The 15,928-nt window shown below is 45.8% G+C and overlaps 7 protein-coding genes across 7 annotated transcripts; 2 read left to right on the top strand and 5 right to left on the bottom strand.

Annotated features, from left to right (window-relative positions):
- Positions 1-601: 601 nt before the first annotated feature.
- On the top strand, positions 602-1,453 carry C8R40DRAFT_1059370 (uncharacterized protein; the record flags this gene model as incomplete). Its single annotated transcript, XM_046225260.1, has 1 exon — positions 602-1,453. The coding sequence occupies one exon, from the start codon at positions 602-604 to the stop codon at positions 1,451-1,453; it is 852 nt and encodes a 283-aa protein (XP_046080558.1).
- Positions 1,454-1,634: 181 nt separating this feature from the next.
- Positions 1,635-2,162, bottom strand: C8R40DRAFT_1073994 (uncharacterized protein; the record flags this gene model as incomplete). Its single annotated transcript, XM_046226660.1, has 2 exons — positions 1,635-1,778; positions 1,842-2,162. The coding sequence occupies 2 exons, from the start codon at positions 2,160-2,162 to the stop codon at positions 1,635-1,637; spliced, it is 465 nt and encodes a 154-aa protein (XP_046080557.1).
- Positions 2,163-2,169: 7 nt separating this feature from the next.
- Positions 2,170-3,180, bottom strand: C8R40DRAFT_1059276 (uncharacterized protein; the record flags this gene model as incomplete). The annotated part of the gene is made up of 3 exons (XM_046225251.1): positions 2,170-2,426; positions 2,563-2,915; positions 2,969-3,180. Coding segments are annotated over 3 exons (822 nt in total), but the record flags the coding sequence as incomplete, so codon positions are not given.
- A 346-nt stretch (positions 3,181-3,526) lies between these two features.
- C8R40DRAFT_733580 (uncharacterized protein) lies at positions 3,527-5,398 on the bottom strand. Its single transcript, XM_046236030.1, has 3 exons — positions 4,236-5,398; positions 3,773-4,116; positions 3,527-3,720 (listed from the first exon to the last, which is right to left on the bottom strand). The coding sequence occupies exons 1-2, from the start codon at positions 5,044-5,046 to the stop codon at positions 3,860-3,862; spliced, it is 1,068 nt and encodes a 355-aa protein (XP_046080555.1). The 5' UTR covers positions 5,047-5,398; the 3' UTR covers positions 3,527-3,720; positions 3,773-3,859.
- Positions 5,399-6,304: 906 nt separating this feature from the next.
- Positions 6,305-9,379, bottom strand: C8R40DRAFT_1268583 (N-acetylglucosaminyl transferase component-domain-containing protein). Its single transcript, XM_046234002.1, has 13 exons — positions 8,983-9,379; positions 8,787-8,925; positions 8,494-8,734; positions 8,332-8,446; positions 8,165-8,279; positions 7,987-8,116; positions 7,740-7,829; positions 7,536-7,685; positions 7,321-7,460; positions 6,932-7,210; positions 6,729-6,768; positions 6,441-6,617; positions 6,305-6,387 (listed from the first exon to the last, which is right to left on the bottom strand). The coding sequence occupies exons 1-12, from the start codon at positions 9,291-9,293 to the stop codon at positions 6,478-6,480; spliced, it is 1,890 nt and encodes a 629-aa protein (XP_046080554.1). The 5' UTR covers positions 9,294-9,379; the 3' UTR covers positions 6,305-6,387; positions 6,441-6,477.
- A 700-nt stretch (positions 9,380-10,079) lies between these two features.
- On the top strand, positions 10,080-14,245 carry C8R40DRAFT_1176619 (uncharacterized protein; the record flags this gene model as incomplete). Its single annotated transcript, XM_046232543.1, has 5 exons — positions 10,080-10,284; positions 10,334-10,351; positions 10,422-11,954; positions 12,010-12,627; positions 12,681-14,245. 5 exons carry the CDS (start codon positions 10,080-10,082, stop codon positions 14,243-14,245), a joined length of 3,939 nt encoding a protein of 1,312 aa, XP_046080553.1.
- A 189-nt stretch (positions 14,246-14,434) lies between these two features.
- C8R40DRAFT_732961 (signal transducer) lies at positions 14,435-15,545 on the bottom strand. Its single transcript, XM_046236027.1, has 4 exons — positions 15,361-15,545; positions 15,238-15,293; positions 14,967-15,164; positions 14,435-14,915 (listed from the first exon to the last, which is right to left on the bottom strand). The coding sequence occupies exons 1-4, from the start codon at positions 15,437-15,439 to the stop codon at positions 14,625-14,627; spliced, it is 624 nt and encodes a 207-aa protein (XP_046080552.1). The 5' UTR covers positions 15,440-15,545; the 3' UTR covers positions 14,435-14,624.
- Positions 15,546-15,928: the final 383 nt, after the last annotated feature.

Below are 15,928 nucleotides of genomic sequence, written 5' to 3'. Positions count from 1 at the left end.
GGATTATCCATCGACGTCATGGTGGAACGGACTTCTTTGCCTTATTGAAACTGCGGTGCAAGAAGGGGTACCTGGAACCAAATACAACTTCGATTCTTCCCACTTCCTTCCTCAAATAAACCCCCCTCGGACTTTCCAGTGGACGGTTGAACGTCCACAACGGATACGTGGAAGCCAACGTTTGTTGAAAACAGACGTCTGTTCAGCAGTTGTGTTCCATTGGCTCAATTTCCCTGCTGATGGTCGTCATTCTATCCGTTCATTCTTTCTAAATACGCTACTGGCTTTAACAAAGAATCCCAGTATTCTTTTACTAGACGCCGTTTGGCATGCATACAACTTCCCTTCCCAATTACGCCATTTTCCCTCACCTTCAAGAAACTCCCTCCCTTCAGGAAGAGATAAGAAGCGATTTATCTCTGATATTAGCTGCCACCCAATTCTGGGAAATACTCGCTCTGAAGAGACTCAGCAACTTTTGGAGCGTTTACGAACCACACATTTCCGCTTCATCAACCTTTCGCCATCGAGTCGTGAAGCACTAGAGACCACCATCCCATCCACTAGTTCTTCAATTGGACCGTATCCGGCTGCTACGGGTATGACGCAAGATGAACGCTATAACAAGTTCCGCGATTGTCTTATCGAGATCGCTCAGGTGGTGCCTACTAATCACGCCGCTGAGCCTTTGAACGCGCTTCAGATTCATGTTCTCAATAATCTAGATCGCAATTGTCCCTTTCGTGAGCTGGCCACTTCTCGACTCAAAGTCCAACAGGCCGACGGCCTTTTTGATCACCATCGAATCAGCACCCGTGAGGGTATATTTAGTGGTCTCATCTTTCGGGGCATCCTATTCAATACCCCTGCTCTTTGGGAGTTAGACAACGGAGGCTTTTTTGATTCATGGGAGGCATGGAAGCAGTTTGTCCTTCGTCATGAGCAGAAAGGAGATGATTATTTCTGCAACAAGTCCGCATTTGGTCGGACCAATGGACGCTCACATCACAACGCTCATCGGTTTTGGATTGCCAGTGCTAAACTACACGCAAAACTGCAAGAGCCCGGCATAACGTTCACCCAAATCATTGACTATATTGCTAATACCAAAGGCGACGACTCAAAATCTCTATTTGTAACCTTTGGCGTTCTCTCTGCATATCTCTTTGCCGTAGATTTGGTCTATGCTGGACGTATTCCACATCCTTCCTTGCAAGAGATTGCCGCCATAATCCCGAAACTCGACAAAGGCGCTTTACATGGGCTTCTCAATCTTGGCTTTGCTTCCAGCAGCTCTGAAGTAGAGGTTGTCCCCGCCTTCATTATGCTTTTTCATCGTCTAGATTGTGATCGGAAGCTGTCACCAATTAAGAAGCAGATTGGGTTCGATTTTTTTATGTTGGAACATTCCTTGTGCAAATTAAGTCGGGACCAGTGGCTTGAACGATATTAGGTCGTATTCTTTATACAGATATTGCGAGCAGTATACACATATTATAGCATTGTCAAAACGGGGTTGTATATAGATTAAATTATGGTATAATCCCCAATTGCTTCAAGAATCTGCAGGAGCAGCCAGTTATGAATGGCTTGATAAGCAGTAGCGGGCTCGGATTGTGGAGAATAATTGGCATTCAGAAGTCGAATAAGATAAGAAGCAGGAATGCGCATTTCGCGCAGGCAAGTACGGAAGGAGCAAGTTCCATGCCGCAGATACTCTTGTCGTAAAGACGCGGAGTGCTCCTCTCCAGGCCCATATTGAGCATCGTCGTCTTCAACTAGATAAACCTATGAATAAAATTATTATTTGCCCATTTGCACAAAAGGTACGAAGTACATACCTCCAGCTTGAGATAATCCAGAATACGCCGAGGAACACCCGATATTGCCCAAGCAAATGAACGCAGCCGGAATGTGCTTTCTGAGATATCCTCTAGCTTTACAACCGAGCTGAAACGATCCTTGGCGGAGTTGAGTAAGGTTGGGCAAGGCGTTCCTAATCCCAGTAAGAAGTCTTCAAACCATGCATCAAACACAAACTCTCCCCCAAAGACTACCCGATATGCATTTTGAAGAACCGTATTTGTTGAAGCCGTAGTCTGATTGAAATAACGTATTGGAAGCGAATTCAAATCCTTAATCATCGTCTTTGATAGATGCATAACAAATTCATAGGAACCTCCTGCAAAGCTGCGGGAAATCTATGACGCAATAATTAAGTGTGTGTTCTCCCACAACGATAAGACTTGCCTGTGGTAAGGTATAGTGGTTTTTGCAGGAAAGTCTGAATCCCTTTATAAAAGCCTGGAAGTATGGATGATTTATTTCAGCCGGGCCAATAATGGCATTGTGAAGCATATGATGGGCAATAGAGTTGTGCATTTCTTTTGTACGATTGGTCAGAGCGGAAGTCTGTATGGCATTTCCTGAATGAGATCAAGACGGAATGTCAAATATCAAGCTGCACCTCCATGTTATGATACGTGGCAAAATGTGCTTGAAATCTATTCAAATTAGAGTCGTTGTCGTATGGCGTTGAAAGCCAGTCGTCTATAGTTGCACCGAGTTCCGGGAAAAGATCCATGACTGCAGTCCTATTTAGACACTCAAACTGGCAGTCTGAGAGAAAATACACTAGCAGAAGCGGATTGAGCTTCTCTGGAAGGTAACCGTTAACCAGGGCTAGGGCCACGGTTGCACCAAATAGTCCCAAATCCCGACGTTTGGTCTCAGATATGGGTGTTGTAGAGGACATGGGGACGGTTGAGAGGGTATAATAACAGTCGATAAGTGGTGTGCATAGTTCTTCAAACCGTTTTTCAAAGTATTTCTGGAAGAGGAGAAGCAATACGCTTCGTTCAAAGCCACCACCTGAAGTCACCCATACCTCTTCTCCAGAAGCATCGATGTCAGTCCTAAGTAAAGGATAAGGATGATCTTTGAAAGATACAAAGAACAATATACGCACTTGACAAAATGTCGTGAGTTTGAAAACAACAAGGTCCAATCATCATCTTCCAAAGCCTTTTCCATTATTTTCTCCAACTCCGATACTTGAGCTTCGAAATCCACCCCTTTCACAAAGACCCCTGGTATATCATTTCCGTGAGTAGCTTGATAGGCGGTATTAATGGCATTGATGATATACGACTTCCGCGATGGCTCAGTAAACTCAGGAAGAGCTTCGAGCCGTGGAAGAGGGCTCCAGGCTGTAGACCACAATAGCTGAGTTGACGATACCTACCAGAATTGAGACCGGTAACAACATCTACAGTGAAAATTACAACTGACTGTTAGGCTGGCATTGAAACGAGGACTTCGACGAAGGACTACTGCAGTCGAACTTGTACTGCGACCTATAACAATGGAAGTTCCACTTCGGTATAAATGCAATGAGTCAAACAACTAACCATCGGAATCGTTTTCCCTTGGAAGCGTTAACATTTGAGCAATAACTCGAGTATCCTGTAAATTGTAAACATGAATTCCAATAACCATTTGGGAAACTAACCGCATCGTCTTCATGATGTTCAGAGCAAGCTAGCTCCAGTTCTTCCTCATCGAGCGCTTGATAACCCACATCTACGTTAGCATCGAAGTCCCTTTTCAACAACCCATATATTCGATGAGGCAGGCAGAAGTGCACTCTTTCAGCATCTTCAGAACCTAAATGAAGACGATGGAGATTCACTGTACGAGCAACTTGATTGGACCGGAGGACTATAAATTGAAAATCAGACTAAAATATATCTAGCTCCTGTGAAGGACGCACTGGTACAAAGCAAGAAACGATTATCTTCAGTAACCGCATATTTTGGAATTGCATACTTTCTGACATCATCGAGTAAATCCTGAAGCGTCATAGTAGGTGTGACAATTCCAGGGGTAAGACGAGGGGTGCGAGCGTTGTTGTTTGGATTACCCCTACCAACATAAGCAAGGGGCTGAATAGCAAGGCGCTCGTGGTCTTGGAAAATTGAGTCTGAAGCCATTGGTGGAAAAACAAACCCGCAGCTGAGAAGTCGTTCTTTGAGGTTTTGTAATAACTGGAGCAAGGATGTACTAGTAGGAAGGGCATCAAATTGGTAGACGAGGTCAAGTGATTGAAGAATTGTTCTGAAAGCATCATTGTGTTGGAGATAACGATAAATACTGTCTGGCAGTCCAATTGCAGAATTCTATAGAAGGGAAGTTTGAGTTTACAGAACTGGCAAGCCTCAGCATACACACCTTACGATCATCCACCGAAGGAAACCCAGGGTAAATCAGAATATCTAGTCGAACCACTGGAACACCACTCTGATCTATGAGGATACAATCTTCGATTTTCCGAGGTCCAGGTCCCTTCAGCAATGGGGGCTTCTTAGCCTTGCTGCGAGTTCTTGTGGAGCCTGCAGAGCGGCTAGCAGCAGCATGAGCACGTCTATCATTGTTGGCACGATTGATTGTGGTAATGCTAGGGAAGGCTGTGACCGTCCGAGGATGCCCTTGCCCTTCCGATGATGCAACAACCCGTCCCAGCATTGTATGAACACCAGAGTATGGAGTTATTGGAGGTGCAGGAGCTGTAGAAGGACCAGGCTGGATGCTAGAGTACGGAGTTATTGGAGGTGCAGAAGCAATAGGAGGACTGGGCTGGACGCCAGAGTGCGGAATGATTAGAGGAGTAGGGATAAAGGAATTTGGCTGAGATATTGAGGGGTTCATGGGTGAAGAAGGATCGGGTTGATTAAAAGAATACAACGATGGCACTGCCCGATTGGAAGAAATCCCAGCAAAAGAAGCAGGAGCCATGACCCCCGACATGGTCGATGAAGCAGATGTAACAGCTCCCGGCACAGTAGTGCTACCGCTAGGCTGACTTGGGGAGATGCTGCTTGCTCCGCCATGATGAGTAACGGCTGCAGTTGGATCCAAGGTGATGACACCAGGTGACGGAGGCTGAGTAGAATGCGCAGAAACTTGTGATTGCTGAAAAAGCTGTGCAAGGAGGCCGGGGTGACTTCGGAGGAAGGCCTCAACTTGACCTGGATCAAGTCCGGACATGTTTCTACAAAAGTGGTCAAATTCGGATGAAGATATGGGTTGGATTCCAACAGAAACTCACCGATGGCAAGAGGATGAGGATGTGGCAATATGATGGAAAATGATACAAAAACAAAACAAATGCGAAGAGGAAGCAGAAAGAACGACCAGATGGGAGGAAAAACACTTCTTCTGGAAGGGCAAACCATACGTCTAACGACGATTTTAAGAGCCATCTCAACCGAGTTGCTTGAGATCCTGGAACAACAAATATTGTATCAAAAATCACAAATTGTCACCACTTGAGACGCTAATTGATGACAGTGGTTGAAATTTGTGCTGATACTCAACGCCAATTCTTTTCTAATTGATGTAACAAATTTAATTCAGAGCATCTAGATGCAATAGTATACCAGTGTGAAGCTCAAATAGTCACTAAACTTGTTGAAAGTAATACGTTATAAATTATGCAAAATTGCTCTATCCTTAACATATCGACTTTCATGCTCTTGCACGCAATGTGCAAAGGACGGCAAAAAGTCAAAGTCAAGATGCCCAAGTCGAAAGTCCCACGGCAATGTTTGATCGGTTGGAGCAATATTTTTTGATGAATTCTGCCGCCATAGAGAAGACGAAAGGTTCTTGAAAAGCGGAAATACTGGGTTTAACTCGCTTTTACATGTTGAACGTGATGCTTCATACCTCAAATTTTCGGACCCGCCGCCGCACCTCAAGATGTTGCTGCAGACTCGATAGATCAATCCAGGATCAATCGCACCCTTCTTTCTCCGCTTCTAACCCAATATAAAGCGCCAGTATCGTCACATAGTTCCTTCCTTGTTATTCTCTATATATCTCTCAGACACAAAGCTTTAAACAGATGCCTACCAACGAACCGACCACTAAAGAATGGCGTCCCGCTTTTTTCACGACAGGCGAGGACTGCTGCATTTGGCTTGTCGATCCTAAAAGCCGATGTGGTTATTCCCTCTCCTCGTTCAGATGTATCGTCGACCGTAAGGGCTTCTATTCCGTGACTCCACAGTACTTACTCTCCCACAGATCAAGGGAATGAGCACATAAAGGTCAATTCCCTCCTCACTTCCCGGTGTCTAAGAGGGGTTGTGACGCATGTATGCCAGCCGCCGAACCTTACATTTTGGGTAAAACTCTGAGCGGAATTTGGAAGCTCGGAGTGTGCAGGGTGGTATGTAGTCGCTCTCTCGATCCGATATTCGAAACCTCATACTCAAAATTCAACCTAACGAGGTCCAACTTAGGGCTTGCGCAAAATATACACTGCGAAAGAAGCGTGATCGACATTGCCCCCACCTTGCTGTTTATATGATGTATGATTGATTACTGATATATGTTCATTAGTTACTTTTCTCTGTACACACGATACACGATCTTACAAGGACTACTTTGTGTGATTTGAGGTTCATCCCATTGCTATAACTCCTTGCTATGATTACCTATCTTGTCGTACCTAATTTCATACACAGGTATAGGTACCAGCAATCTTCCCAATAGCAGAGATTTGATTAACCGAAAAGGGTGATAGTGTGAGGCAAGTTGCGACCATAAACGTGCTACCAGTTAGATGTCAGTCCAGAGTCGATGTAATAAATCTTAAACGTTGATCATAAAACGGGGAGAAAAAACCCAAGCTTGTCCTCGGAAAAAACGAAGGAATGACTTACCATATTGGAAGAAGATTCTTTGGAATGTCACCGGTTGATTCTACACACGTTGAAGGTGCTGTCAGTGACCAAACAACAATTGCTTTTTCCAAGGAAGGAAAACTCTGAGCTCCGTCATCCGTGTATCTTTCACATCCGCTGCCATTTGGGCGGCGAACGTGAAGAGGGTCGAAGGGGAAAAGGCGGGGCAGAAGGGAACTCACTTTCATGACGGGAATCAGGGTTGTGACCGGGTCCTTTGTGTTTTCAAATTGACGTCTTGATCTCCAACTCGCCTCATTGGAATTAGATTCATCTTCACCAGCACTCGCAACCTCGTTTGCGTCTGCATGCACAATCACTTCGACAAAGTCAAAATACATCCCTCCAGGTATACGCCAAGGGTCCTTTAACCTTAACACTAGCGTGAATAGCGGAAAGTGGTTCATGAACGCAAGTTGTATTTCTAAACTTGCTTGGGTGAGGATCATCGCTAGTCGTGACTACGTATATTTGAGGAAAGATGATTGGTCAGTACTGAATTAGTGTAAGAGTTATGGAGTAAATGAGGAAATTGAGTGTGCCACACGTTGTCGGCATAGTTAACACTTACTAGGGCAAATAGAGCGTAATAAGCCAACACTGTGGGGAATAAGAATGCCAATAGGGTGAACAGGATTGTGCCAAACAAAAGTTGATCAATGTCATATTCCCAGGAATCAGTACGATTCCTTAGTACGTTGAAGCGTTTTCCTGAGATGAGTGCATTCAGCGTATGAAGTGGAGGTGATCAGAAAATGAAAACAGAAGAATTATCAAAATCCTCACCTCGGAACAAACGCCACAAACTCCCCAAGCCCCATAGCGCCTTCTCAAAAGCTACCACTGCTATGACGTAGCACACATATATATGCAGAGTAAAAAACACGAACATGTCGTAGAAAAGTGCAATGGACATGGTCATTCCGCCCATACCTCCTAAAAGGTCAGGCTCAGGTTATTGAGAGAAAAAAACGTTGAAAACGAACGAACCGATGAGGGCACCAAAAGAGGAGACAAGTCCAAAGATATAGATCGTATTCGAGAGATAAGGATAAGGGAATATGATGTGCCGGAGGACGCCTACAGGTGTGCAGAGCAAGGAGCGAGTGATAAGACTCTTTAATTTCAACAATGGCGAAAAAAATTGTGAATCGAAATCAAAATGGAAAAGATAGCAGACAGGATGAAGATATAGAAAATAAATGAGGCACAAAGAACTTCGCCATTTGACACTGACCTCCCCAAACATTGACTAAATCAACGAATGTGCCTGAGTAGAAGCTACTGAGTTCTGTGTTGAGTTTTAGGCCAGCAGGCCATGAATCAAGCCAGCAGAGAGCACGCTGAGGCCACAATATGAGAATGTCCTGCAAAGAAATTCATAAGAGGCTTTTGTAACAATGAATCGAAGTTACCTCTACAAATTCTTTCAACATTGTAGCCAACACTTCGTGATTTTCACAAAGAAATCTTCCAAAAGCATAGCCAATCGTTATATCATTGAGGATTAACCAGACAGTGTTGAAAAAGCTTTGTGTCGACCTATGATGAATGCAGAGTCAAAAACTAACTTCAGACAGACCTGGTGTACTCCTTTGAATAAATCTCAACCCGGCCACCTTCTTTTCTCAATCGGAGAGCAGCCATTTGGCGCAAAAGAATGGCTAGTTGCTCGATGCGAACGTCCATTTGCTGCACTGCGAAATGAGAAGTAAAATCGTACAAACGAATACCCGGTACTCACCGCTCAATGACATGTTTTTCAAAGGGAATTTCGACAAGACGTGTGCATTACAGATGGATTGAGCCGGCCGAGAAAAAGTTGATTGCGACATGAGGAGGGCGTTGAATAGCAGATCTGACATTTGGGTTGTGATCGTTTTTGTGGTACGGTTCATGGTCGAGCTTGAATGCGTCACATTCAGCACGGACGATGTTGATGAAGGCTCAAGTACTGCAGTATTGATTATGCTTGCTACGTTGAGCTAATATGAACTTATGATCAGATATACGATGGGTACAAACACAACAGCGCACTTGTTTAACCACATCCTGGTTGATACCACTGCGCTGTCTTGACATTGGTGTGACAATATCGTTGAACGCGTCTATAGAGTAAAACCTGAGCGAACTAGCCGGATGTCGATGATAGTACACTATTTTATATCCGGTTGCTCTGTGCATCATGCATACATAAACTAGATGGTGCTGATGGCTGAGGATATAAACACACCTGATATCAACCAACTTGAGTTCTGGAACTACAAGGTCGCTTCTTCCCCAATAGTCAAAACCACATCTCCCGAGTATTTTTAGCTCCCCAAGATCGGCTAAGCATGCGTATTGTTGTCGTTTGTCATTAAGGCGTTGTAGCACCGCTCGAACTTCCAAGTCCACCGCTAATGTAAGAATTTGTACAACACCTGTTACGACGATAGACTGTACGCGTTGGTTGTTGTTGCACCAGCCGAATACATAGCCAGATTCTCTGCAATCGAGAGGCCAAAAAACGGTTGTGGAGGGTCGATATAGAGATGCGGGCATACCGTTTGGGGGCAGTTGGGCTTGGAAGATCTAGAATTCGGCGTCCAATTACGAAATAGAAATTAACTTATGCCGGGAATTCCCAGAGGTATCACAGTAAGTAGTAACAAACTAAAGCCAGTCTCAATTGTTGATTTTTCCTTTCTGAAGGTCCCGTGTTCGAACAACGAAGATGTCTTTGTTGGACTCTTCACGGATTTCAAGCTGTCTTTTCAATGACATCACTCAACGGTGAAAGAAAGTTGGCCTCGCTTCCGCCGCTCGTTACCGCCTGTTAGCGCTCGTTTGTCGCCGGCGGCAATACTTCCAGCACTGTATTATCATACCAATCCTAAGTTTTCCTCCCTCAACTTGTCTCAACTGAATCCTTAAAAACTAATTATCTATCTACTCAGCACTCAGTGCCATCTATAACCAGCTGAATATAATCACGATATGCTCTGATACGCTGGGCTTCACAGCCAGTCATTCAAGAAAAGGCAGTGCCATCTACCGTGACGAATGTTTGACGGTTTCATGATATTGATCCGATAGAGAACTCCTCGCCATCTGTACAGTTTCAACCAGGTTACCCAGCACTAATGGGGAGTTAAGTACCAGGGGCCACAGGAATTCTTACGCCTTCTTGTGTTTCCACAGGTTTCCACCCGGTTTCCGTCCAGGGCTGCCATCTTTGTCAAGTATAAGACCCTATCAGATCCGCTGGCGTATCCTTTTCTTTCCTGAGACTGCTGGGCAGCTCTTATTCGATTCTTTCTTTCTACTACTTCATTAATGGCAGGCCCCATGTCTATTCCCATTCATTCACGACCTTTGGATCCGTTACTTCTGGAAGATGGGCTCGTTTCGGGACTGAGCAATATGTCAAGCGTAGGTTTTGGGAAATCGCCTGAAAGCGCCATGGTAGATGAAATTTTCAACAACCCGGACGTTTGGAGTATACAGTTTGACGAGGAAAGAAATGCGGACTCTGCGGGTGCTGTTGATTCCGGTGAGGGTTTTATCTTCATCTTAGGATACATTCTAAATCAAATTTCTAGGCCTCAATTCAGGGAGTAGTATGTCCAGTATACTGAAAGGTCAGTTTCTGTGTCAAACTCTCATTCTGTCATTTATGAAAGATATCAGGCTCAGCTCAAAATGAGGGTGGGGAGAGTCGTAATGTGGTTCATATCTCCGGATCTTCAACCAAGAAGAGAAGACCGAACAGTGCACGAGTTCCAGAAGGTTATCATCTTAAACGAAGATCAAAGCTTCAGTTGGAAGCTTTCACGCTCAGACCATTTGAGAGCAGACATCGCATTATGCCGTACCTTTCATCTGCTTCATCGATGTCGGATTCTTCGTCAATCGCATCGTCGACGCCGTCATTGAACTCATCCCTTCCTACCATTTCCGACGAGGATAGTCTGCGCTCGAATTTGAAATCCGTCAAAGCTCCTGTCAAATGGCGAGGAATGCAAGATATAGACGAAGGTCCGCACAGTTCGCTGTCTCTCGTCGCTCTCATGGAATCTTCGAACAACATATCGCCTGAAGCTGGGGAGAGGATGTCGATTCTATGGTCACACCAGAATATTTTCCGTGCCTTGCCCACACCGAAAGGGGTCGAATACAGTTTTCGAGAAGAGAGTCCCAGTAGTAGTCAGCCTTCAGCTGAAAGCATTGGCAGTACTATGCATGCCGTCACCCGTGCATTTCCCCTCTTGGAAACACAGGGGGATTCGTCTCAACCGGGTGTCATGAAGCCCAGGCGTAATGTTCCTCCATTAACAATCTCGACTACTACTCGGACAACAACCACGACTATAACTCAAGTCGTGACAATACAGTCTCCTGCAAAGTCGTCCCCTGCCAGTATCACCGTCGTCAGCGCCTCGGCTACATGGAGCATTTTGGAATTATACGGAGATTCCCCGAAGCCTAGTCCGAAACTCCCGAAAACGTCTGGACACCTCGATCGTTCATTCAAGCCATCGGACCTGCAGTTTCCTTCGCGGCCTCGTCTACCTCCCAAGTCGGCTTTTGCTTCGAATTTCCCTTCAGGGCAGTTGCAATCAGAGCTCACTTCAAGGATAGTTGAACTTCCGGCCAATTTCGTAAATCCAGACCTGAAACCGAAGCTGAAAGGTGCATCCTCACAAATGAAGTCAGACGTGGTGAAGAAAGACGCAGCCCTTTCGGGCAGTCGGAAAAATGGGAAAGTTCGACCATTGCCCCAAGTTCCTCGAGATCATTCACCACCTCCACCAGTGCCCATGATTCCTTTCAAAGTTACTTCCCCTCCTACGACAATGATAGTATCGGCAGCCGTCGGTGCATCAAATCCGTCATTCGGCTCCCTCCCATCTGATTCGGAAAGCCGGTCGACATTGGGACATCCATCTGCTTCGCCCTTCCCGCGCTCCCACAAAGCACACTCTGATGTCGCTTCTTCGGAAGCATCACTTCGAACGAAGAAATCAGCGCTGCGTACTAGAATGCCGCCACCGCCACCGTTACCCTTGGATAGTCCTTTACCTGCTTTGCCCGCCAATGCAATCCAAGAATTGCAGGGTCCTATAGAGGGTTTGAAGATAATAGAACCTCTAGCGATCCCCATAATGCAGCAATCGAAAGCTCCTGAGAATAAGGCTGATGAAGTGAAAGAGACAGGGAAAGGTTCGTCCTGCTCCATTTTGGTACCTCATGATAGAAGTTCAGTTCATCTTTCCAGCTAATGGAGCGAAGCTGGAGGAGAAAGTATCAATTTTACCTGCCCCTACTCAATCAAATGAGGAAGAGCAAACAGCTGGGGCTCCTGCACGGCCCAGTCGCACAAATGTAATCTCTCCTCTTCCTTCCCCTCTTCTTGAAAGGCTGCATGCGTTGGAATCATTACCAGGAATGAAGGAACTTTTGTCCCCACCTGCTATCTCAAGACATAAGCCCAGTGCATCGGAGCCGTTACCAGGATCAACCCATCTTAATTCGCCTTCACCTGGACCTAAGAGAGGCTTACAAAAGTCATCTTCTAGATCTTCCATGCCACGGCTCACTCCAACTGTATATTTTCCCGATGCATCTACCTTAGCCAAACGCTTGCGAGAGGACTCTGCTACTCGAATTCGACCCCCTCTGGAATCTGATTTGCACATCATCATTACTGGTCCTGAAGTACAAGAGAACGTAGGGCAAGCTCCATCGGTAGAGTCAAACGCCTCAGGTACTAGAGAGGTCGAAGCCTCGTTGACTTCCGCTCGTTTCACTGATTCGTTTCCCGTGTCCGTGTCGACGCCCCTCGTTCTTCATAAGGACCATATGAAAATAGACATTGCTCAAGTCTCCTCTAGTGGTAAGTGCTTTAAATTCTCTTACATCAGATAATTCATAAGCATGTTTTCTCAGGCTTCCCACTATATTCTCAAAGTGTAGGTGGAAAAGTGGATTTCCCGTCCGTAGACCGGATCCCTTCGCCTTTCCGAGTCACAAATCCCCGACAACAATCACCCGCACCTAAGATGTCTATGCCTCGGGAAGCGCTTCTTCCTACGCACAGAAAGGGAGTTTCTATGAGCTCAGGCGACGCGAGACCGGCTGTCAAGGTTCATAACAAGTCATCATCAGTAGGTTCCTTCAGAATACCTGTTGTCGAGCACCCCTTTCCCGATGTAGCCACCTTAGCGAAAAGGTTGGCGGCAAGAAAGAACCCCACTGGATCCCTGCCATCGTTCAAAGGAAAGACCTCTGACAAAAATCTTTCGAATTATCGCCCCCATGTCTCTTCATCGGCTTCGGATAGTGTGATTCCCAGACAACACCAGAAAGAAGGCTCGAATGTACCTTTGAAGCATACTGACCGGAACCAAGTACCCCCTTCTGCAGTTCCTCGCCCATCGCACAAGAAGAACGCTTCGACTTCTGCACTTCATCAGAAAACTGACGCCGGTAATCGATCGATAAAGAAAGTGTCGTCCCATTCTTCACTGCGAAGTCCTGATACCCTCGCTCTGGCTCCAGATATGGCTGGTCGTTTCAGGAACGGTTCATCATCCATGCGACGTCCTATCATCCTTGATGTACCCCTTCCAGATGCCCGCATGCTTGCTCAGCGAATGAAAGCGCCATCCGCCACCAGTAGTCGCCCATATGGCGAAGTTTCTGATGCTTTCACTCCTTCCACGATATCAGCGGATGTGGACTCAGCCCTTCCCCAGACGCGATTCAATCAGGACAGTAGTACAGAAGATCAGATTCTACTAGCAGCACCAGAACCGGTCGTGGCTACTACACCGTGGGTCTTTCTACCAAGTGAACGATTGACAGAGTCTATCTCTCCTCCGATACAAGCCAATAGTGTTCCGAAAAATGATTTATTAACTGAATCAAACAAGGAAGCTTCGAAGGCTGTATCGAGACGTTCCCGTTCTGTGTCCGGAGCCAGAACCCCGAAAGCCCCTTTGCCGCCACTGCCTCCTCATGTGGTACGCAGCTCTCCCCTTCACCCGGTTCCAAATAGTGATTCGGTATCACGGACCCCATCGCCAGGACCCAGTATCCTCATCAGAAGCAAGGTTGCTTCCCCTGCTCCCTCAACCATGCATGTGCGGTTTCAATCTATCAACAAGCATCCCTTTCCTGCTGTAGCTGTTCCGATAGTCAAAGCTGAACTTGAAAAGTCTCTTGACCGTTCGGAAAGCCATCGTGGTCGTCAATCGTCGAATACGAAAGTTGTTCCACCTCAGGGTCGCTCCGCGTCGGTTCTTCCGCCCTCGAGAGAGACCATTAGTAGTCGGAGGTCTGTATCAGTGGCTGCCTCCTCGAGGAATCATCCTCTCCCTCCGATACCGATTACACCCGCTGAGGACTACAGTTCTGATAGCCCAGTAAGTGCCGGATCCAGGGGTCGTGTATCGCCATTCCCTTCAAGACCTGTTTCCCGATCATCTACTATCACGACGAGTTTATTTTGAACTTTTGAACCTTTATCTATTCTTTCGCTTCTCCAAGTATATGAGTAAATTATTCGTTTTGCAAATGCCCGTCGCATGATTATATATTTTTCTCCTCGAGTGTACAACTGCAATATCTGCAAATGTACAATCAATGGATGATGCCACAACCAATGCCATTACTGGAATCGCTCTGGTAACAAATTGGCGCGACATTGCCTGACGTTGCGTCTAATTTTGCTTGAATTGGAGGCAGGTATTGTGGTGAAATATGAAGCATATGCAAGTAGAATATTATAAATAAGATGCAAAGCAGCAGATAGATATCAAAGTCGTGTCCATGCGCGTATCCGTTCGTCATCAGCGCGAGCAAGGAGGAGGAAACGTTGAAAGTGAAAGGTTATACGATGATACAGCGCCGTTTCTTGACAATTTTCCCCCATCGCCCTTTCATGCTCTCCTTGAGAGCAAGATTGAAAACGTCGTGTACACCCCTCCCGGTCTTTGCTGAACATTCGATGTATTTCGCGCCAATCTCCTTCGCGATAGCAGCACCCTGCTGAGGTGATATTGGTGTTTGACCCTGAGCTCCGAGCATACGTTTCGTCTGGTCGTCGCTTCGCAAATCCGTCTTGGTTCCGACCAGGATGAGGGGTGTGCCTTCGCAGAAATGTGCCACTTCAGGATACCACTGAAGAGCACAGTGAACATTTGTTCTTCGTATAATGATTGAATAACGTACTTTGTCTTGGACATTGGCAAGAGAGGTTGGAAAATCAATGGAAAACACAATGAGAATAACATCGCTTTCTGGGTAGCTGAGCGGTCTTAATCGGTCATATTCTTCTTGCCCTGCAGTGTCCCATAGCGCCAACTCTATCTCCTTCCCTTCAAATTGCACCTGTGTCACATAGTTTTCGAATACTGTTGGGATATAAGCCTGCGAATCTCAGAGTATACACGAGATGAGATTAGGATAGAATACTGGAGGCTAATATGATTTTGAGAATCACCTCTGGAAACCGATTTTCCGCGTACACGATCAGTAAGCAAGTCTTTCCACATCCACCTTGGAGATTTTAAGGATAAAGCTGATTAGCTGAGATTGTGGAACGAACTCCAGCATTATGACGCACCATCTCCTACTACGACAAGTTTCCTTTTCATATCTGGCCGACGAGGCGACGATGACTGGGATTGATAAGAATTATCCATAGCGATATGTGACGAACGTCGAGTTGGACAAGGTGGAAGCAGGCAGCAGTGTTGATTGCCAATTTGGGATTTAGGATTCAGGAATGCATGTGATCGCTCAAGCGCTCAAAGCAGCGAGTGCTTCCGAGTCTTAACATTTTGCGATTTACTGTCCGCAATCATTGTACCAGAATTTTATCTTTGGCCTTTCCCCACAGAACTTGCGCCTCTCGCTTAAATGCTAATCGGACCTAGTGGGCTGCATTCATGATAAGAATTACTTACTCTGGTGACTTCTCTACCTTCGTTAACTTTGCATTACATGGTGCAAGTTGAGGAAATTTCACGAACTGCAATGCGGGTCCTGGTTTTATCACATTGCCAATGTGATCTATGGGACTCCTTGCGCTCTTTCAAGTTCACAAGTCAAAACGCCATAGGACGCCATTTGGATTTCACGTTGAGAAATGTTCCTACATGCTTCTCCACTGTCCAGTTACATCAAACCCA

The sequence above is a fragment of the Lentinula edodes genome (genome assembly GCF_021015755.1).
Source record: "Lentinula edodes strain Le(Bin) 0899 ss11 chromosome Unknown C8R40scaffold_54, whole genome shotgun sequence".
Classification (NCBI taxonomy): Eukaryota; Fungi; Basidiomycota; class Agaricomycetes; order Agaricales; family Omphalotaceae; genus Lentinula; species Lentinula edodes.
Note: the sequence above shows the minus strand (reverse complement) of the source record. Positions and strands in the feature narration are given on the sequence as shown.